At 40.1% G+C, this 23986-nt stretch overlaps 1 protein-coding gene across 1 annotated transcript in view; it reads left to right on the forward strand.

The window, feature by feature from the left end:
- LOC128688410 (PAX3- and PAX7-binding protein 1) overlaps positions 1-23986 on the forward strand; it is a 198569-nt gene that overhangs the window by 43138 nt on the left and 131445 nt on the right. Inside the window, exons 4-5 of the mRNA XM_053776269.2 lie at positions 4502-4601; positions 12609-12751. Of these exons, the coding sequence (XP_053632244.1) occupies positions 4502-4601; positions 12609-12751 (243 nt within the window). The remainder of the gene's footprint in view (positions 1-4501; positions 4602-12608; positions 12752-23986) is intronic.

Below are 23986 nucleotides of genomic sequence, written 5' to 3' on the forward strand. Positions count from 1 at the left end.
TTGAATTTATTGAATTTATTTATTGAATTTATTGAATTTAGTGAATATATTTATTGGTGGATAAAAGGTTGATGGGTAGGCTCCAGGATGTACATGTTTATAGAGGGGCAACTGATATATCGGATCATTATTTAGTTGTAGCTACAGTTAGAGTAAGAGGTAGATGGGAAAAGAGGAAGGTGGCAACAACAAGTAAGAGGGAGGTGAAAGTGTATAAACTAAGGGAGGAGGAAGTTCGGGCGAGATATAAGCGACTATTGGCAGAAAGGTGGGCTAGTGCAAAGATGAGTAGTGGGGGGGTTGAAGAGGGTTGGAATAGTTTTAAAAATGCAGTATTAGAATGTGGGGCAGAAGTTTGTGGTTATAGGAGGGTGGGGGCAGGAGGAAAGAGGAGTGATTGGTGGAATGATGAAGTAAAGGGTGTGATAAAAGAGAAAAAGGTAGCTTACGAGAGGTTTTTACAAAGCAGAAGTGTTATAAGAAGAGCAGAGTATATGGAGAGTAAAAGAAAGGTGAAGAGAGTGGTGAGAGAGTGCAAAAGGAGAGCAGATGAAAGAGTGGGAGAGGCACTGTCAAGAAATTTTAATGAAAATAAGAAAAAATTTTGGAGTGAGTTAAACAAGTTAAGAAAGCCTAGGGAAAGTATGGATTTGTCAGTTAAAAACAGAGTAGGGGAGTTAGTAGATGGGGAGAGGGAGGTATTAGGTAGATGGCGAGAATATTTTGAGGAACTTTTAAATGTTAAGGAAGAAAGGGAGGCGGTAATTTCATGCACTGGCCAGGGAGGTATACCATCTTTTAGGAGTGAAGAAGAGCAGACTGTAAGTGTGGTGGAGGTACGTGAGGCATTACGTAGAATGAAAGGGGGTAAAGCAGCTGGAACTGATGGGATCATGACAGAAATGTTAAAAGCAGGGGGGGATATAGTGTTGGAGTGGTTGGTACTTTTGTTTAACAAATGTATGAAAGAGGGGAAGGTACCTAGGGATTGGCGGAGAGCATGTATAGTCCCTTTATATAAAGGGAAAGGGGACAAAAGAGATTGTAAAAATTATAGAGGAATAAGTTTACTGAGTATACCAGGAAAAGTATACGGTAGGGTTATAATTGAAAGAATTAGAGGTAAGACAGAATGTAGAATTGCGGACGAACAAGGAGGTTTCAGAGTGGGTAGGGGATGTGTAGATCAAGTGTTTACATTGAAGCATATATGTGAACAGTATTTAGATAAAGGTAGGGAAGTTTTTATTGCATTTATGGATTTAGAAAAGGCATATGATAGAGTGGATAGAGGAGCAATGTGGCAGATGTTGCAAGTTTATGGAATAGGTGGTAAGTTACTAAATGCTGTAAAGAGCTTTTATGAGGATAGTGAGGCCCAGGTTAGGGTGTGTAGAAGAGAGGGAGAATACTTCCCGGTAAAAGTAGGTCTTAGACAGGGATGTGTAATGTCACCATGGTTGTTTAATATATTTATAGATGGGGTTGTAAAAGAAGTAAATGCTAGGGTGTTCGGGAGAGGGGTGGGATTAAATTATGGGGAATCAAATTCAAAATGGGAATTGACACAGTTACTTTTTGCTGATGATACTGTGCTTATGGGAGATTCTAAAGAAAAATTGCAAAGGTTAGTGGATGAGTTTGAGAATGTGTGTAAAGGTAGAAAGTTGAAAGTGAACATAGAAAAGAGTAAGGTGATGAGGGTATCAAATGATTTAGATAAAGAAAAATTGGATATCAAATTGGGGAGGAGGAGTATGGAAGAAGTGAATGTTTTCAGATACTTGGGAGTTGACGTGTCAGCGGATGGATTTATGAAGGATGAGGTGAATCATAGAATTGATGAGGGAAAAAAGGTGAGTGGTGCGTTGAGGTATATGTGGAGTCAAAAAACGTTATCTATGGAGGCAAAGAAGGGAATGTATGAAAGTATAGTAGTACCAACACTCTTATATGGATGTGAAGCTTGGGTGGTAAATGCAGCAGCGAGGAGACGGTTGGAGGCAGTGGAGATGTCCTGTCTAAGGGCAATGTGCGGTGTAAATATTATGCAGAAAATTCGGAGTGTGGAAATTAGGAGAAGGTGTGGAGTTAATAAAAGCATTAGTCAGAGGGCAGAAGAGGGGTTGTTGAGGTGGTTTGGTCATTTAGAGAGAATGAATCAAAGTAGAATGACATGGAAAGCATATAAATCTATAGGGGAAGGAAAGAGGGGTAGGGGTCGTCCTCGAAAGGGTTGGAAAGAGGGGGTAAAGGAGGTTTTGTGGGTGAGGGGCTTGGACTTCCAGCAAGCGTGCATGAGCGTGTTAGATAGGAGTGAATGGAGACGAATGATACTTGGGACCTGACGATCTGTTGGAGTGTGAGCAGGGTAATATTTAGTGAAGGGATTCAGGGAAACCGGTTATTTTCATATAGTCGGACTTGAGTCCTGGAAATGGGAAGTACAATGCCTGCACTTTAAAGGAGGGGTTTGGGATATTGGCAGTTTGGAGGGATATGTTGTGTATCTCTATACGTATATGCTTCTAAACTGTTATATTCTGAGCACCTCTGCAAAAGCAGTGATAATGTGTGAGTGTGGTGAAAGTGTTGAATGATGATGAAAGTATTTTCTTTTTGGGGATTTTCTTTCTTTTTTGTGGGTCACCCTGCCTCGGTGGGAGACGACCGACTTGTTGAAAAAAAAAAAAAAAAAAAAAAAAAATATTTATTCTAGGAAGTGTGAATGAATGAAGACTGGGTGTAATTGAAAACTCCTGCATTAGCGAAGTACTGTAAAGTGGAGCCGTCCTGTACTCCATGCCCCTCTCAATGAAACAAATATTCCACTGAGTTGCAGTTTCACAGAGAAGATTAGATGTTTGTTTATGCTGAGTATTGGCTGCTTGCAGGCACAGTGTTTTCCAGCAGTCATAATGTAACATTAGTAAACAACCGCTCTATTGCTGTATTGTTTCTTAATTTCCACAACTTATGCAGCCCTTCTTTCTTTCGTTTTATATTATCTTTGTCATGGGAAATAGTTCCCAGTTACTAGGTTAGAAGTTTCATTAATATGACTGTTGTAACTGTGGAGTCCTGTTTTACAAGTGACCACCAGTTTGTGTTTACATCTTTGGTCATGACTCATTAGTAGTGTTTTTGCTGAAGTGGTCTTTTAATATCAAAGTACTATCAGTGCATATTGTTACCACCAAAAACACCACTTTCCAGTGACCCAAAGCCTGACCTTGAGCATATAAGGAGCAGGGTGATTTTCCAAGACTTGTTTGGGAAAAAAGTTCACTTTTTATGCTGGAAAATAAGGTAATAGCTTCTCAGAATATTCTCTCCATCTTGCCCGTACCTCACCTCCCACTCTGACATCTCTTTGTCCAGAAAATTTATTGTTGTCCTTGATTCTAAAAACAGTATTGAGGTTTAGTAACATTCTATCAGGCATAGGATTAGTACATATATTCTACTGTGCAACATGTATTTATTTTTCCTGAAGAAATTAAATAAAATGAATCTAATATGTGTAAATTGACTGGCATGTTATTTAATTTCTTGTTTCAATTTGCAGTGTGTAAATGCTTTAATACCTATGAGTTTATTAAACACTGCTTAACAAGGCTTAAAAGAGTATACTTTAACCCACCATGAAGTGGTAATGCCATTATTATTCTCTATTCTTTTCATAGTTCTTTCTTTCAACACACCGGCCGTATCCCACCAAAGCAGGGTGGCCCAAAAGGAAAAACGAAAGTTTCTCCTTTTACATTTAGTAATATATACAGGAGAAGGGGTTACTGGCCCCTTGCTCCCGGCATTTTAGTTGCCTCTTACAACATGCATGGCTTACGGAGAAAGAATTCTATTCCACTTCCTCATGGAGATAAGAGGAAATAAACAAGAACAAGAACTAGAAAGAAAATAGAAGAAGACCCAGAGGGGTGTGTATATATATGCTTGTACATGTATGTGTAGTGTGACCTAAGTGTAAGTAGCAAGACGTACCTGAAATCTTGCATGTTTATGAGACGGACAAAAGACACCAGCAATCCTACCATCATGTAAAACAATTACAGGCTTTCGTTTTACACTCACTTGGCAGGACAGTAGTACCTCTCTGGGCGATTGCTGTCTACCAACCCACTACCTAGTCTTTTCATAGTTATGTTAATTTTTTGGGTGCTCAGTAATCCTGTAACCCCTAAAGGAAGGTTCCTTGATGCTGGTGAGAGGCTCTTGATCAAAGGAATGTGACCTGGGCTCCAATTCCTTGAATATTCTGAATCTCTCTCATTCCTGTAGGTGCTGTATGACCCCTACAGGTTTAGCTCTCCCCATGAATGCATTAATGTAATCCTGTAAGGAAAAAAATGATAACGGATTTCAAGTTTACTCCTCCATTCTTGATTTGAGGGTTAAGAAGGTGCATTTGTTGTAATAAGTAATTTATAATATGTAACTCTTTGAAAGTTGGACTTCATCATTAATAGTTGGGTTACTTTAGGTGGTCAGATTCCTGATGCTAATATGATACATGCCATCCGGAAGCAGAGACAGCAAGCCAGAGAGCAAGGTGATATGCTTCCTCTAGATGATACTGTCAGGTAAGACACTTTCTGTCATTCATTTAAACAATTACATTTGTTTTAGAATTTAGTTCACAATTTTTTTGTGAGTTAATACTGAATTCTTCCAGCCATGGTGTTGTGACTTCCAGCCCATGGACCAGCAGATTATTTCTAACTTCAAAAAACTCTTCACCAATGCAGTGTTTGAAAGGTGCTTTGAAGTGACCTCAAACACTCAGTTGACCCTTAGAGAGTTCTAGAGGAAGCACTTCAGTATCCTCCATTGCATAAGCCTTATAGGTGAGGCTTGGGAGGGAGTGACTTCCAGGACTTAGAATTCTGCTTGGAGACAGTCGTGGCCACAATGTGTCGTCCAGAGGGATTTTGAAGGATTTAAGGCTGACCCTGACCCTGTCGACTCTCTGCCTGTTGTGGAAGGTATTGTGGCATTGGGCAAGCCCATGGGGTTAGAGGTGAGTGGTAAGGATGTGGAAGAGTTGGTGGAGGACCACAGGGAAGAGCTAACCACTGACGAACTGCAAGAGCTTCAACTGGAACAGCATCAGACCACAGCTGAGGAACTTGCTTCAGAAGAGGAGGAAGAGGGAGTGAAGGAGGTGCCTTCTTCAATGATTAAGGACATGTGTGCAAAGCGGAATGAGTTGCAAACTTTTGTCGAAAAGTATCACCCTGACCAAGCTGAAACAAGCCATATCTGCAACATGTTCAGTGACAAAACCTTGTCCCACTTCAGGGAAATCTTAGAGACGCCAGAAACAGAGTACTCTTGACAGTTATTTTGTGCGACAGGAGTCCAGTGACTCTCAAACTGGTCCTAGTGGCCTTAAAAGACAAAGAAGGGAAGTAAACCCAGATAAGGACTTATTACCTAAAGTCTTTATGGAAGGGGATTCCCCTTCCAAACAATAAGTCCTCCCTGTCTCCTCCCTATCTTCCAGATGCCATCAGGTCTCTTCAATAAATGGAAGTAAATGTTATTTTAAATGTTTATTTAAATTTTAGTTTATGTATTTTATAATATATATGTATTTTTCTGTGTTGTGTGTGTGTAAAACTATAGTTATTCTTTAAAAAATGTATTTTTTGTGAATATTTTTGTGGGTCTGAAACAGATTAATTGTATATGCATTATTTCTTATGGGAAATATTGCTTCGCCTTTCGCCGTTTTGAGTTTAGGCCTAGCTCCTGGAACGGATTACGGCCAAAACTCGGGGTTCCACTGTACATGGGAGTAGTGGTGGCAGCTACCACAGAAAATAGTTATTATTTCTATTACTGTTAATAATTGTCTACTGAAATAAAACATCGAGGTCTATGTACATGTATGAAATGAACATACACAAAGTATGAATGTATTATGCAAAAATTAACAGAGAATTATTTTCTTAACACCAGCTGTCTCTCCTACCAATATAAAGTGACCCAAGGAAAAAAAGCAAACACATTCATTATTATTCATTAACCCTTTGACTGTTTTCGACGTATAAATACGTCTTACGAGCCAATGTTTCTGACGTATATATACTCAATAATTCTAGCGGCTTCAAATCAAGCGGGAGAAAGCTGGTAGGTCCACATGTGAGAGAATGGGTCTGTGTGGTCAGTGTGCACCACATAAAAAAAATCCTGCAGCACACATTGCGTAATGAGAAAAAAAACTGATTGTATTTTTGGAATAAAACGCCGACTTTGAGGTGTATTTTCGTATAGTATTTATCGTTGTATTTGCTTTTTCATGGTCTTAGGTGATAAAATGGAAAACATATTACAGAAATAGAGATGATTTTCATTACTTTGACGATGAAAACGACCTTGAAACTGAGCTCAAAGTAGCGGAAATGTTCGATTTTTACCAATGTTCAGGAGTAAATAAATCACACCACACGTCCAGTACACGTCAACTGGGGAGTCTAATATTCTTTCACTAGTGCACTGATATTATTTATACCATTTTTACAATAATGCAGTAGTCTGCATAACAGTAAATTTTGTATTTTTTTGTATGAATCAAAAATCAAAATAGAAAGCAATAATAATATAAGAGGGGCCTAGAGATGTGACTAATGAACAGAGCATATGTTATTTTAGTGCCACGAATGTCTACCTTGTTTATTCTGGACCCTATTTTGAAATTGGCATCTTTTTTAGTTTGTGTGAAATTGGCCAAATTGCCAATTACTGACCACCATATTGGGTAGTCCATATTAGTAAATGGGAGGTTTCTTGTACTTAGCTGATAGATAAAATGGAGTTCTAAAGAAATAGCTACGAGTTTGGTCAACTGGAACAATGGAATTGGCTGAAAATAGGGCTCAAAGTCGGCAAAATCGCCGATACGCATATGTCGCCGAGACCGCTAACTTCGCGGGAGCATAATTCCATGAGTTTTCGATCAAATTTCAAACTTTTGGTGTCATTACCATCGGGAAAAGATTCTCTATCATTTCATAAGAAAAAATAATTTTTTTTTTTTCAAAAATTGAGCGACATAGAATGACAGTTTCAGAAAGGGGCCTGAAACAGTCAAAGGGTTAATAGTTGATGGTGAATTTTTTTTTTTGTTGGTGTGTCGATAAAACAAATGATCTTCATAGATAATTAAGTGGTTCAAAGGTGCCACTTTTGTAAGGTCGAAACTGCATTTTGAAATTCCACATGTACTCATTAATATGTGGCTATGGGTTGAGTCTTAGTTCCTGGCCCTGCCCGTCCATTTATTGCATGCCAGATTCACTCTTAGTCTCATGGGCTTTATCATGCCTGCTATTAAACCTGTGCATGGAGTGTGACTCCACCACTTCTTCACTGATATTATTCCACTGTCTGACTACTATGAGATTGGAAAAAATATTTCCTGACATTCCTGTGGCTCATCTGTGTCCCCAAGTTCCCATTTCTTACCTCTTGACCCTTAAACTGTCCAAACGTAGATCTACGTTGACGTGCGTAGTGCTCCGATCGTAGAGCTACGTTTTTTACATAAAGCATGTAAAATTGGACGTAGATCTACGTCCAGAGCGTTGCGCATGTCAATGTAGATCTACGTTTGGACAGTTTAAGGGTTAAACAGCCTACCGCTGTCTACTCTTTCAATTCCTCTTAAGTGTTTTGGGTGTTATCATCATATCTCCCCTAGTTCTCTGCCCTTCAGTGTCATTAGATTTATTTCCATTAGCCTTTCCTCATAGCTCGTAAGTCTTATCTGAGGAACAAACCTTATTCCTGAGTTAAGAAGTATGAGTCTTCTGCACATTTTTTTCAGTTTCTTAACATGCTTCCTTAGTTGTGGGCTCTTTACTGATGATGCATACTCAAAAATGGGCCTAACATATGTTGTATCAAGTGCCCGGAAAGACCTTGTTGAGATTCCTGAAGACCACTCCTAGATTACCGGGTGAGCATTGATGTGAAATGATATGCATTATGCTCATCACTAAGTCCTTCTTATTGAGTGAGGTCTGCAATCTTTTCTCTGAGATTATACACACTATCCAGTATTCTGTCTCCTTACCTGATCTTTGTGACCTTACATTTGCTGGGGTTAAATTCAAGCAACCATTATCTGACTACTCTTGCAGATTTTCAAGGGGCATTTGCAGTGTTTCCATGTCCTCATCTGTTTTTATTCTTCTCATCAGTTATACATCATCAGCAAACAGGGATACATCTGACTTTGTCCTGTCGGGAATATCATTAACATAAATCAGAAGCAGTACAGTGGACCCCCGCATACCGTTGGCCTTACATAACGTTAAATCCGCATACCGCTACATTTTATTGCTAAGATTTTGCCTCGCATACCGCTAAAAAACCCGCTCAACGCTGTTCGTCCGAGACGCGTCTATGTGCGGCCTGAGCCACCCTCACATGTTCCGCCGGTGGCATTGTTTACCAGCCAGCCTCCGCGGTAACATCCAAGCATACAATCGGAACATTTCGTATTATTACAGTGTTTTTGGTGATTTTATCTGCAAAATAAGTGACCATGGGCCCCAAGAAAGCTTCTAGTGGCAACCCTACAGCAATAAGGGTGAGAATTACTATAGAGATGAAGAAAAAGATCATTGATAAGTATGAAAGTGGAGTGCGTGTCTCCGTACAGCTGCTGCTGCTGCTGTACCACCGTCAGCTGCTGCTGTACCACCGTCAGCTGCTGCTGCTGCTGCACTGTCAGCTGCTGCTGCTGCTGTAGCACTGTCTGCTGCTGCTGCTGCTGTAGCACTGTCAGCTGCTGCTGCTGCTGTAGCACCGTCAGCTGCTGCTGCTGCTGTAGCACCGTCAGCTGCTGCTGCTGCTGCTGTACCACCGTCAGCTGCTGCTGCTGCTGTAGTACCGTCTGCTGCTGCTGTAGCATCGTCTCCTGCTGCTGTAGCACTGTCAGCTGCTGCTGCTGTTGTACCACCATCAGCTGCTGCTGCTGTAGTACCGTCTGCTGCTGCTGTAGCATCGTCTGCTGCTGCTGCAGCATCGTCTGCTGCTGCTGTAGCACTGTCAGCTGCTGCTGCTGCTGTACCACCGTCAGCTGCTGCTGCTGCTGTAGTACCGTCTGCTGCTGCTGTAGCATCGTCTGCTGCTGCTGTAGCACTGTCAGCTGCTGCTGCTGCTGTAGCACTGTCAGCTGCTGCTGCTGCTGTAGCACTGTCAGCTGCTGCTGCTGCTGTAGTACCGTCTGCTGCTGCTGTAGCATCGTCTGCTGCTGCTGTAGCATCGTCTGCTGCTGCTGTAGCATCGTCTGCTGCTGCTGTAGCACTGTCAGGTGCTGCTGCTGCTGCTGCTGCTGTAGCACCGTTGTTGGTGTGGCTTATTGAGAATACCAAGAAACAATTAACCCCAGAGGATTAGCCACCCAGGATAACCCAAAAAAGTCAGTGTCATCAAAGACTGTCTAACTTATTTCCATTGGGGTCCTTAATCTTGTCTCCCAGGATGCAACCCACACCAGTCCACTAACACCCAGGTGAACAGGGAAAAATGCCTGGAACTAGTGCTCATATTGGTGAATTTAAAGCCAGCAAAGGTTGGTTTGAGAGATTTAAGAATCGTAGTGACATACACAGTGTGATAAGGCCTGTTCTGGAAGAAAATGCCAAACAGGACCTACAGTACTCAGGAGGAAAAGGCACTCCCAGGACACAGTGTCTCATCAGTCATTGCTGCATCTTCAATAAAGGTAAGTGTCATTTATTCTTCATTTAGTAGAGTAGTACATGCACAATATATACTGTGCATGTACTACTCTACTATTGTGCATGTATCCTTCTCTTTGTGTGTAGGAAAATGTATATTTCATGTGGTAAAATTTTTTTTTCATGCTTTTGGGTGTCTTGCACGGATTAATTTGATTTCCATTATTTCTTATGGGGAAAATTCATTCGCATAACAATAATTTCGCATAACAATGAGCTCTCATGCATGGATTAACCCTTTGACTGTTTCAGGCCCCTCTCTGAAACTGTCATTCTATGTCGCCAAATATTCAAAAAAAAAAAAATTATTTTTTCTTATGAAAATGTTATTAAGATTATTTTTCTGAGTGTTTTAGTCCAAAAAAAAAATTTTTGCCATCGGTACTTACTGAGATATAGAGCCGTGAAGTTTGCAGAAAATGAGCCGCGTATGGCAACAGCGGCGACTGCCGCTCACCCGGTAAACTTTAGTTTACTTGTATTTGAAGGTTTTTTGTTTTTTTCACTATTTTATTTTTTCACATAACTTATGTGGCCTATGAGACCAAAGTAAGGTGCAATGTATATATATACACTCGTTGTATACAATACAATAAGCACACAAACATAATTATCAATATATTGTTTACAAAACTTGTTTACAAAAACAAACAATCATCCTCCTCCTCCTCCTCCTTCTCCTCCTTCTCCTTCTCCTTCTCCTCCTCCTCCTCCTCCTCCTCCTTCTCCTCCTCCTCCTCCTCCTCCTCCTCCTCCTCCTCCTCCTCCTTCTCCTCCTCATTCTCCTCCTCATTCTCCTCCTTCTCCTTCTCCTTCTCCTCCTCCTCCTTCTCCTCCTCCTCCTCCTTCTCCTTCTCCTTCTACTTCTACTTCTCCTTCTCCTTCTCCTTCTCCTTCTCCTCCTCCTTCTCCTCCTCCTCCTTCTCCTTCTCCTCCTTCTCCTCCTCCTTGTCTTGTGTGCGAGTGTGTGGCTTATAATTGTTTTGAGTCAGAAGTCGGCAGCTGTCAAAGTGACATATTGTCTCATTAGTCACTACCCCTACCTCCTGTCAAAACAATGGGGTCGGACGCTGCTTCCCCTCCTCCATTCTATCTAATTATCTTTCTCCCTCATTCTATATCTTTCAATCTGTCTCTCTATCTATCTGCCTATCTCTGTCTCACAGGTACACATAAATACAAGTATACATAGTGTAAATTACCTAGGATAACCCAAGAAATCCAGACAAAGTGCTATACTCTGCTTGAAGATGTGAGTAAAGGTGATGACACAGTCTTGTGGCTCTCTCTGAGACAGAGAGCTAGGTGGACAGACAGGGAGCTTGACAGACAGACAAATAGACAGACAGAAATGTTTGTGTACCAGCAAAAACAAAGGGAGGGCGATGGTCATGTAATATTACCCTCCTTTACGCTCATCAAAGTCAGCTCTTATCAGATGTTATCTCCCCTTATCTTGTCACTGTCATGGGGTGGACTTTTTTTTTCTTGCTTCAAGGGAACAATATTATTACATCTTCTTCTTCCTCCTCCTCCTCTTCTCCTTCTCCTCCTCCTCCTCCTCTTCCTTCCCTCCTCCTCCTCCTCCTCTTCCTTCCCTCCTCCTCCTCCTCCTCTTCCTCCCCTCCTCCTCCTCCATTGCTTTTGGTCTCAAACTCCTCCAAATCATGAAATTGATCTTCACTGACACTTCCATCTGTGTTAGAGCATCACTTGGGAAGAGAAGAGTCCCAGATTTGCTAGGGAATCACATATTTCTTACCGCTAGACATGCTGAAAAAGGACAACTGAAATGGCATTCCCACAATGCACCACTGGCTCCCCGATTTTTTTTATATGGTGCACACTGACCATGGAGACCCATTCTCTCACATGTGGGCCTACCAGCTTTCTCCTGCTTGATTTGAAGCTGCTAGAATTTATGCGTATAAATACGTCAGAAACATTGGCTCGTAAGACGTATTTATACGTCGGAAACAGTCAAAGGGTTAATATCGTTATGCGGGGGTCCACTGTATTTGCCTTACTGCAGATCCTTGTGGCACCCTGCTTATTACACTTACCCATACTGGAAAGTTTTTTTTTTTTTTTTTCCTCAACAAATTGGACGTATCCCACCAAGGCAGGGTGACCCAAAAAGAAAAACGAAAGTTTCTCTTTTTAAATTTAGTAATTTATACAGGAGAAGGGGTTATTAGCCCCTTGCTCCTGGCATTTTAGTCGCCTCTTACAACACGCATCGCTTACGGAAGAAGAATTCTGTTCCACTTCCCCATGGAGGTAAGAGGAAATAAACAAGAACAAGAACTAGAAAGAAAATAGAAGAAAACCCAGAGGGGTGTGTATATATGCTTGTACATGTATGTGTAGTGTGACCCAAGTGTAAGTAGCAGTAGCAAGACGTACCTGAAATCTTGCATGATTATGAGACAGAAAAAAGGACACCAGCAATCCTACCATCATGTAAAACAATTACAGGCTTTCATTTTACACTCACTTGACAGGACAGTAGTACCTCCCTGGGCGGTTGCTGTTTACCAGCCTACTACCTTTCTTTTGTTTCTTAATCTCAGTTATTACCTCAGCTAATTTGCTTTAGACTTCAAATGTGTTCTAATACTATATTTCATTTTGTAATTATGTTCTGAAGCATGTTTCTCTCTTCATCTTGCTGAACACTGACCTTTACTCAGTTGCAGTATGGAAGACTCACAGAAAATTAAGAAATACTGTAGTTAATCTTTTAGAGAATACATAATGCACTGATACCTTTAGTAATTTATTAAAAGCCATTATTTCATTTTTATTATTATTACAAATATGATCTGCATTCAGACATGAGGAAACCAAAAGTCGTCTGGTACGTGATGATGACAACGATCGCAGTGATGATGATGGGGAAACTCGCATGGATTTCTCTGTGAATCAACATGCACGAGACAGACAACAACGACAGGAAGCCTTTGAAGCAGCACAAGGTAGGAAATTTAAAGCAGTTTTATGCTTGTTATGTAAAAGTAATAATTCTCTCTTTTACATTAATGTAGAGGAGGTACCTGCTTTATGGAGATTCACTAATATGGACATATCAAATATGACCAAAAAAAAAAAATGTTTGTGGCTCCCTGGTTCATTATTATGGCATCTTCGCACCACTCTTGTTTGTTGACATCCTCCATGAACTCCTTGTCTCTCGGTTATGCCTGGAAACTTTCCACAATTTCAAGTGTTTTAAAGTTACTGCATATTTTATGTGTACTCTGATTATTATACTTATGTGTACCTGTACAGTATCTAAATAAACTTAAACTGCTGACATGCAGATACACATTAAAATCGCTAAGAGTGTCTCACTAGTGTTGAAGATGCCATAATAATAATAATAATAGGTAGTAGGTTGGTAGACAGCAACCACCCAGGGAAGTACTACCGTCCTGCCAGATGACTGTGAAACAAAAACCTGTAACTGTTTTGCATGATGGTAGGATTGCTGGTTTCTTTTTTCTGTCTCATAAACACGCTAAGATAACAGGGATATCTTGCTACTCCTACTTACACTTTGGTCACACTTCACAGACACGCACATGCATATATATATATACATACATCTAGGTTTTTCTCCTTTTTCTAAATAGCTCTTGTTCTTTTTTATTTCTTCTATTGTCCATGGGGAAGTGGAAAAGAATCTTTCCTCCGTAAGCCATGCGTGTCGTATGAGGCGACTAAAATGCCGGGAGCAATGGGCTAGTAACCCCTTCTCCTGTATACAATTACTAAAAAAGAGAAGAAGAAAAACTTTATAAAACTGGGTTGCTTAAATGTGCGTGGATGTAGTGCGGATGACAAGAAACAGATGATTGCTGATGTTATGAATGAAAAGAAGTTGGATGTCCTGGCCCTAAGCGAAACAAAGCTGAAGGGGGTAGGAGAGTTTCAGTGGGGGGAAATAAATGGGATTAAATCTGGAGTATCTGAGAGAGTTAGAGCAAAGGAAGGGGTAGCAGTAATGTTAAATGATCAGTTATGGAAGGAGAAAAGAGAATATGAATGTGTAAATTCAAGAATTATGTGGATTAAAGTAAAGGTTGGATGCGAGAAGTGGGTCATAATAAGCGTGTATGCACCTGGAGAAGAGAGGAATGCAGAGGAGAGAGAGAGATTTTGGGAGATGTTAAGTGAATGTATAGGAGCCTTTGAACCAAGTGAGAGAGTAATTGTGGTAGGGGACTTGAATGCTAAAGTAGGAGAAACTTTTAGAGAGGGTGTGGTAGGTAAGTTTGGGGTGCCAGGTGTAAATGATAATGGGAGCCCTTTGATTGAACTTTGTATAGAAAGGGGTTTAGTTATAGGTAATACATATTTTAAGAAAAAGAGGATAAATAAGTATACACGATATGATGTAGGGCGAAATGACAGTAGTTTGTTGGATTATGTATTGGTAGATAAAAGACTGTTGAGTAGACTTCAGGATGTACATGTTTATAGAGGGGCCACAGATATATCAGATCACTTTCTAGTTGTAGCTACACTGAGAGTAAAAGGTAGATGGGATACAAGGAGAATAGAAGCATCAGGGAAGAGAGAGGTGAAGGTTTATAAACTAAAAGAGGAGGCAGTTAGGGTAAGATATAAACAGCTATTGGAGGATAGATGGGCTAATGAGAGCATAGGCAATGGGGTCGAAGAGGTATGGGGTAGGTTTAAAAATGTAGTGTTAGAGTGTTCAGCAGAAGTTTGTGGTTACAGGAAAGTGGGTGCAGGAGGGAAGAGGAGCGATTGGTGGAATGATGATGTAAAGAGAGTAGTAAGGGAGAAAAAGTTAGCATATGAGAAGTTTTTACAAAGTAGAAGTGATGCAAGGAGGGAAGAGTATATGGAGAAAAAGAGAGAAGTTAAGAGAGTGGTGAAGCAATGTAAAAAGAGAGCAAATGAGAGAGTGGGTGAGATGTTATCAACAAATTTTGTTGAAAATAAGAAAAAGTTTTGGAGTGAGATTAACAAGTTAAGAAAGCCTAGAGAACAAATGGATTTGTCAGTTAAAAATAGGAGAGGAGAGTTATTAAATGGAGAGTTAGAGGTATTGGGAAGATGGAGGGAATATTTTGAGGAATTGTTAAATGTTGATGAAGATAGGGAAGCTGTGATTTCGTGTATAGGGCAAGGAGGAATAACATCTTGTAGGAGTGAGGAAGAGCCAGTTGTGAGTGTGGGGGAAGTTCGTGAGGCAGTAGGTAAAATGAAAGGGGGTAAGGCAGCCGGGATTGATGGGATAAAGATAGAAATGTTAAAAGCAGGTGGGGATATAGTTTTGGAGTGGTTGGTGCAATTATTTAATAAATGTATGGAAGAGGGTAAGGTACCTAGGGATTGGCAGAGAGCATGCATAGTTCCTTTGTATAAAGGCAAAGGGGATAAAAGAGAGTGCAAAAATTATAGGGGGATAAGTCTGTTGAGTGTACCTGGTAAAGTGTATGGTAGAGTTATAATTGAAAGAATTAAGAGTAAGACGGAGAATAGGATAGCAGATGAACAAGGAGGCTTTAGGAAAGGTAGGGGGTGTGTGGACCAGGTGTTTACAGTGAAACATATAAGTGAACAGTATTTAGATAAGGCTAAAGAGGTCTTTGTGGCATTTATGGATTTGGAAAAGGCGTATGACAGGGTGGATAGGGGGGCAATGTGGCAGATGTTGCAAGTGTATGGTGTAGGAGGTAGGTTACTGAAAGCAGTGAAGAGTTTTTACGAGGATAGTGAGGCTCAAGTTAGAGTATGTAGGAAAGAGGGAAATTTTTTCCCAGTAAAAGTAGGCCTTAGACAAGGATGTGTGATGTCACCGTGGTTGTTTAATATATTTATAGATGGGGTTGTAAGAGAAGTAAATGCGAGGGTCTTGGCAAGGGGCGTGGAGTTAAAAGATAAAGAATCACACACAAAGTGGGAGTTGTCACAGCTGCTCTTTGCTGATGACACTGTGCTCTTGGGAGATTCTGAAGAGAAGTTGCAGAGATTGGTGGATGAATTTGGTAGGGTGTGCAAAAGAAGAAAATTAAAGGTGAATACAGGAAAGAGTAAGGTTATGAGGATAACAAAAAGATTAGGTGATGAAAGATTGAATATCAGATTGGAGGGAGAGAGTATGGAGGAGGTGAACGTATTCAGATATTTGGGAGTGGACGTGTCAGCGGATGGGTCTATGAAAGATGAGGTGAATCATAGAATTGATGAGGGAAAAAGAGTGAGTGGTGCACTTAGGAGTCTGTGGAGACAAAGAACTTTGTCCTTGGAGGCAAAGAGGGGAATGTATGAGAGTATAGTTTTACCAACGCTCTTATATGGGTGTGAAGCGTGGGTGATGAATGTTGCAGCGAGGAGAAGGCTGGAGGCAGTGGAGATGTCATGTCTGAGGGCAATGTGTGGTGTGAATATAATGCAGAGAATTCGTAGTTTGGAAGTTAGGAGGAGGTGCGGGATTACCAAAACTGTTGTCCAGAGGGCTGAGGAAGGGTTGTTGAGGTGGTTCGGACATGTAGAGAGAATGGAGCGAAACAGAATGACTTCAAGAGTGTATCAGTCTGTAGTGGAAGGAAGGCGGGGTAGGGGTCGGCCTAGGAAGGGTTGGAGGGAGGGGGTAAAGGAGGTTTTGTGTGCGAGGGGCTTGGACTTCCAGCAGGCATGCGTGAGCGTGTTTGATAGGAGTGAATGGAGACAAATGGTTTTTAATACTTGACGTGCTGTTGGAGTGTGAGCAAAGTAACATTTATGAAGGGATTCAGGGAAACCGGCAGGCCGGACTTGAGTCCTGGAGATGGGAAGTACAGTGCCTGCACCCTGAAGGAGGGGTGTTAATGTTGCAGTTTAAAAACTGTAGTGTAAAGCACCCTTCTGGCAAGACAGTGATGGAGTGAATGATGGTGAAAGTTTTTCTTTTTCGGGCCACCCTGCCTTGGTGGGAATCGGCCAGTGTGATAAAAAAAAAAAAAAAAAATAATAATAATAATAATAATGTAGGTAGTAGGTTGGTAGACAGCAACCACCCAGGGAGGTACTACCGTCCTGCCAAGTGAGTGTAAAACGAAAGCCTGTAATTGTTTTACATGATGGTAGGATTGCTGGTGTCCTTTTTTCTGTCTCATAAACATGCAAGATTTCAGGTACATCTTGCTACTTCTACTTACACTTAGGTCACACTACACATACATGTTTTTTTTTTTTTTTTTTTTTTCAACAAGTCGGCCGTCTCCCACCGAGGCAGGGTGACCCAAAAAAGAAAGAAAATCCCCAAAAAGAAAATACTTTCATCATCATTCAACACTTTCATCACACTCGCACATTATCACTGTTTTTGCAGAGGTGCTCAGAATACAACAGTCTAGAAGCATACACATATAAAGATACACAACATATCCCTCCAAACTGCCAATATCCCAAACCCCTCCTTTAAAGTGCAGGCATTGTACTTCCCATTTCCAGGACTCAAGTCCGACTATATGAAAATAACCGGTTTCCCTGAATCCCTTCACTAAATATTACCCTGCTCACACTCCAACAGCTCGTCAGGTCCCAAGTACCATTCGTCTCCATTCACTCCTATCTAACACGCTCACGCACGCTTGCTGGAAGTCCAAGCCCCTTACCCACAAAACCTCCTTTACCCCCTCTCTCCAACCCTTTCGAGGACGACCCCTACCCCGCCTTCCTTCCCCTATAGATTTATATGCTTTCCATGTCATTCTACTTTGATCCATTCTCTCTAAATGACCAAACCACCTCAACAACCCCTCTTCTGCCCTCTGACTAATACTTTTATTAACTCCACACCTTCTCCTAATTTCCACACTCCGAATTTTCTGCATAATATTTACACCACACATTGCCCTTAAACAGGACATCTCCACTGCCTCCAACCGTCTCCTCGCTGCTGCATTTACCACCCAAGCTTCACACCCATATAAGAGTGTTGGTACTACTATACTTTCATACATTCCCTTCTTTGCCTCCATAGATAACGTTTTTTGACTCCACATATACCTCAACGCACCACTCACCTTTTTTCCCTCATCAATTCTATGATTAACTTCATCCTTCATAAATCCATCCGCCGACACGTCAACTCCCAAGTATCTGAAAACATTCACTTCTTCCATACTCCTCCTCCCCAATTTGATATCCAATTTTTCTTTATCTAAATCATTTGACACCCTCATCACCTTACTCTTTTCTATGTTCACTTTCAACTTTCTACCTTTACACACATTCCCAAACTCATCCACTAACCTTTGCAATTTTTCTTTAGAATCTCCCATAAGCACAGTATCATCAGCAAAAAGTAACTGTGTCAATTCCCATTTTGAATTTGATTCCCCATAATTTAATCCCACCCCTTTCCCAAACACCCTAGCATTTACTTCCTTTACAACCCCATCTATAAATATATTAAACAACCATGGTGACATTACACATCCCTGTCTAAGACCTACTTTTACCGGGAAGTAGTCTCCCTCTCTTCTACACACCCTAACCTGAGCCTCACTCTCCTCATAAAAATTCTTTACAGCATTTAATAACTTACCACCTATTCCATATACTTGCAACATCTGCCACATTGCTCCTCTATCCACTCTATCATATGCCTTTTCTAAATCCATAAATGCAATAAAAACTTCCCTATCTTTATCTAAATACTGTTCACATATATGCTTCAATGTAAACACCTGATCTACACATCCCCTACCCACTCTAAAACTTCCTTGCTCATCCGCAATCCTACATTCTGTCTTACCTCTAATTCTTTCAATTATAACCCTACCGTACACTTTTCCTGGTATACTCAGTAAGCTTATTCCTCTATAATTTTTACAGTCTCTTTTGTCTCCTTTCCCTTTATATAAAGGGACTATACATGCTCTCTGCCAATCCCTAGGTACCTTCCCCTCTTTCATACATTTATTAAACAAAAGTACCAACCACTCCAACACTATATCCCCCCCTGCTTTTAACATTTCTGTCATGATCCCATCAGTTCCAGCTGCTTTACCCCCTTTCATTTTACGTAATGCCTCACGTACCTCCCCCACACTTACATTCTGCTCTTCTTCACTCCTAAAAGATGGTATACCTCCCTGACCAGTGCATGAAATTACTGCCTCTGTTTCTTCCTTAACATTTAAAAGTTCCTCAAAATATTCTCGCCATCTACCCAATACCTCCATCTCCCCATCTACTAACTCCCCTACTCTGTTTTTAACTGACAAATCCATATTTTCCCTAGGCTTTCTTAACTTGTTTAACTCACTCCAAAATTTTTTCTTATTTTCATTAAAATTTCTTGACAGTGCCTCTCCCACTCTATCATCTGCTCTCCTTTTGCACTCTCTCACCACTCTCTTTACCTTTCTTTTACTCTCCATATACTCTGCTCTTCTTATAACACTTCTGCTTTGTAAAAACCTCTCATAAGCTACCTTTTTCTCTTTTATCACACCCTTTACTTCATCATTCCACCAATCACTCCTCTTTCCTCCTGCCCCCACCCTCCTATAACCACAAACTTCTGCCCCACATTCTAATACTGCATTTTTAAAACTATTCCAACCCTCTTCAACCCCCCCACTACTCATCTTTGCACTAGCCCACCTTTCTGCCAATAGTCGCTTATATCTCACCCGAACTTCCTCCTCCCTTAGTTTATACACTTTCACCTCCCTCATACTTGTTGTTGCCACCTTCCTCTTTTCCCATCTACCTCTTACTCAAACTGTAGCTACAACTAAATAATGATCCGATATGTCAGTTGCCCCTCTATAAACATGTACATCCTGGAGCCTACCCATCAACCTTTTATCCACCAATACATAATCTAATAAACTACTTTCATTACGTGCTACATCATACCTTGTATATTTATTTATCCTCTATTTCATAAAATATGTATTACTTATTACCAAATTTCTTTCTACACATAGCTCAATTAAAGGCTCCCCATTTACATTTACCCCTGGCACCCCAAATTTACCTACTACTCCTTCCATAACATTTTTACCCACTTTAGCATTGAAATCCCCAACCACCATTACTCTCACACTTGATTCAAAGCTCCCCACGCATTCACTCAACATTTCCCAAAATCTCTCTCTCTCCTCTACACTTCTCTCTTCTCCAGGTGTATATACGCTTATTATAACCCACTTTTCACATCCAATCTTTATTTTACTCCACATAATCCTTGAATTAATACATTTATAGTCCCTCTTTTCCTGCCATAGCTTATCCTTCAACATTATTGCTACTCCTCCTTTAGCTCTAACTCTATTTGAAACCCCTGACCTAATCCCATTTATTCCTCTCCACTGAAACTCTCCCACCCCCTTCAGCTTTGTTTCACTTAAAGCCAGGACATCCAGCTTCTTCTCATTCATAACATCCACAATCATCTCTTTCTTATCATCTGCACAACATCCACGCACATTCAGACTTCCCACTTTGACAATTTTCTTCTTCTTATTCTTTTTAGTAATCTTTACAGGAAAAGGGGTTACTAGCCCATTGTTCCCGGCATTTTAGTTGACTTTTACAACACGCATGGCTTACGGATAAAAGATTCTTATTCCACTTCCCCATGGATATAAAAGGAAAATTAATAAGACCAAGAACTATTAAGATAAAATCAAAGAAAACTCAGATGAGTGTGTATAAATAAATGTGTACATGTATGTGTAGTGTGACCTAAGTGTAAGTAGAAGTAGCAAGACGTACCTGTAATCTTGCATATTTATGAGACAGACAAAAGACATCAGCAATCCTACCATCATGTAAAACAATCACAGGCTTCGTTTTACACTCACTTGGCAGGACGGTAGTACCTCCCTGGGTGGTTGCTGTCTACCAACCTACTACCTATACAAGCATATATATATACACACACACCCCTCTGGGTTTTATTCTATTTTCTTTCTAGTTCTTGTTCTTGTTTATTTCCTCTTATCTCCATGGGGAAGTGGAACAGAATTCTTCCTCCGTAAGCCATGCGTGTTGTAAGAGGCGACTAAAATGCCTGGAGCAAGGAGCTAATAACCACTTCTCCCGTATAAATTACTAAATTTAAAAGAGAAACTTTCGTTTTTCTTTTTGGGCCACCCTGCCTCAGTGGGATACGGCCGATGTGTTGAAAGAAAATAATAATAATAATAATAGTAATTGCTATGGGGTGCTTTAAATGTTGTATGTTAATATAGACATTTTCATTAATCCATCTGTGATATTTTTTCAAAATTATATAAGGAACACGCTGCATATAGACACACAATACAGCCTCTCCTCACTTAGTGATGTACTCGTTTGCCAATGACTTGGACTTATGATGGGCTCTCTGACTAGTATGCATACCTAAATAATGTATAATAGAGCTGATTTCCTCCATTCTGTTTATTACAATATACAGTACACCACTATATAAACATTTAAAAATATACTAGAAATGTTATAAATGGTGCAAGGGTGACATTAAAACAATATTGAAGATGGTTGACACAAACCCACTACCATTATAGTATGCTCCTCACTTAGCAATGAATTTGTTTGCTGACACGGTATTAGGAACGGAACTCCGTTGTTAACCTTTCCACTGTTCGTGCTGTAGTACTACGGCTTACAAGCCAGTGTTGGTGCTGTAGTACTACGCCAAAATTCTAGCGGCTTCAAATCTAGTGGGAGAAAGCTGATAGACCTACATATGAGAGAATGTATCTAAGTGGTCATAGTGCACAGTATAAAAAATATCCTGTGGCATGCAGTGCACAATGAGGAAAAAACTCCAACTGTGTTTTTGGCTTAAAACACCGACTTTGCAGTGTATTTTCATGTGGTATTTATGGTCGTACAGTGGACCCCCGCATAACGATTACCTCCGAATGCGACCAATTATGTAAGTGTATTTATGTAAGTGCGTTTGTACGTGTATGTTTGGGGGTCTGAAATGGACTAATCTACTTCACAATATTTCTTATGGGAACAAATTCGGTCAGTACTGGCACCTGAACATACTTCTGGAGTGAGAAAATATCGTTAACCGGGGGTCCACTGTATTCCCGTTTTCTTGGTCTCATTTGATAGAATGGAAGATATACTACAGACATAGAGATGATTTGGAGTGGGTTTCGGACTAAAAGTACTTTGAAATTGAGCTCAAAGTAGCGGAAATATTCAATTTTTGCTGATGTTGAAGAGTAAACAAATCATGCCACACATCCAATACACACCAACTGGTGAGTCTAATATTCTTTCACAAATTTGCTGATATTATTTGTACCATTTTTACAATAATGCAATAGTCTGCATAACAGTAAATCTTCTATTTTTCGTGTGAATGAAAATTCAAAATGGAAAGCAATCCTAATATAAGAGGGGCCTGGAGACATGACTGATGAACAGAGAAAATGTTATTTTAGTGCTAGGAATGTCTGCATTATTTATTCTGGCCCTTATTTTCAAATTGGCCTTAATTGAATTGTGTATGAAATTGACCAAATTACCAATTTATGATCACTTTATTGGGTAGTTGAAATCAGTAAATGAGCGGTTTCTTATACTCAACCAATAGAAGAAATGGAGTTCTACTGAAATAGTTATGAGTTTGGTTGACTGGAACAACGAAATTGGCAGAAAATAGGGTTCAAAGTTGGCAAAATCGCCGATGTGTAAATATCGCCAAGACTGCTAGCTTCGCAAAAGCGTAATTCCTTAAGCTTTCCATCAAATTTCTTACTTTTGGTGCTGTTACCATTGGGAAAAGATTCTCTGTCATTTCATAAGAATTTTTTTTTTTTGGAAATATTTCGACACAGTGAGTTCAGGATCAGGGGTCTCGACACTGAAAGGGTTAAGTGAGGAGAGGCTGTACATACAACTATAGTAGATCACATTGACATATTTATAAATGAGATGTGGTAGCAAGGCAGCTTATAGGAGTGACAAGAATTCTGTTTTCTCTAGTCCATCACCAGAGAAGTTGTGTACAATATAATATTACCGGGGTAACTGTAGAATAATATTCTTTTTGTATGCCTTCACTCATAGCATCATTCGCTCTAAAAATGGTGTGTTGCATGAGAATGGAAGGGTTGCTTTTATTTATTGTACAGCACCAACGTGAAAACAACTTGTACACAATGTAAGGTGTTTGTATTGTTGGGAAAATACTTCACAGTTGTATGGATAATGCAAAATGAATGTGTATGAAAACGAAGTGGACAGGTCTTAATACACGTTCGTCTGACCACCCTCAGTTTGTTTACATTCTCTGTCTCTCATTTTCTCTCGTTTATGATAATAATAATAATAGTTCTAATAAAAAGAAGAGTTGTATGCCTCTTACTTTAAATCCTAAGTTAAAAATTATTAAGCTCGATGAACAAGGTATGTTGATATCAATAAGCATAATTTTTTTTTTAACATGTTAGCCGTCTCCCACCAAGGCTCGGTGACGCAGAAAGAAAGAAAACCCTGAAAAGAAAGAAACTTTCATCATCATTCAACACTCACCATCACTCATATGTAATCACTGTCTTTGCAGAGGTGCCCAGATATGACAGTTCAGATGTCCTTCCAAACTACCAATATCCCAAACCCCTCCTTTAACCCTTAACCCTTTCAGGGTCCGTCCCGTAGATCTACGGCTTTACGTTCAGGGTCCAAACCGTAGATCTACGCCATGAGCTCAGCTCACTCTGATAAACTGTGAGTGGTACATTTGGGCCTAGATATGAGAGAATACATCTATGTGGTATGTGTGCACCACATAAAACAGATCCTGCAGCACACTGTGTATAATGAGAGAAAAAAAATGAAAAAATGATTTTTCGATTAAAACAGCAACTTTGCAGTGTTTTTTCTTATGTTTTTTATAGTTGTATTTGCAATTTCTTGGTCTCATTTGATAGAATGGAAGACATATTACAGAAATAGAGATGATTTTGATTGGTTTTAGCACTGGAAATGGCTTGAAACTGAGCTCAAAGTAGCAGAAATGTTAAATTTTTGCCGATATTCAAGAGTAAACAAACGACCTCACACGTCTAATACACGTCAGCTGGTGGGTCTAATATACATTCACAAATATGGTGATGATATTTATACAATTATTACAGTATTGCATAACAGTAAATCTTCTATTTTTTGGTGTGAATAAAAATTCATTATGTGAATAAAAAATCAAAATG

This window comes from Cherax quadricarinatus, chromosome 2, assembly GCF_038502225.1.
Source record: "Cherax quadricarinatus isolate ZL_2023a chromosome 2, ASM3850222v1, whole genome shotgun sequence".
In the NCBI taxonomy this organism is placed as follows: Eukaryota; Metazoa; Arthropoda; class Malacostraca; order Decapoda; family Parastacidae; genus Cherax; species Cherax quadricarinatus.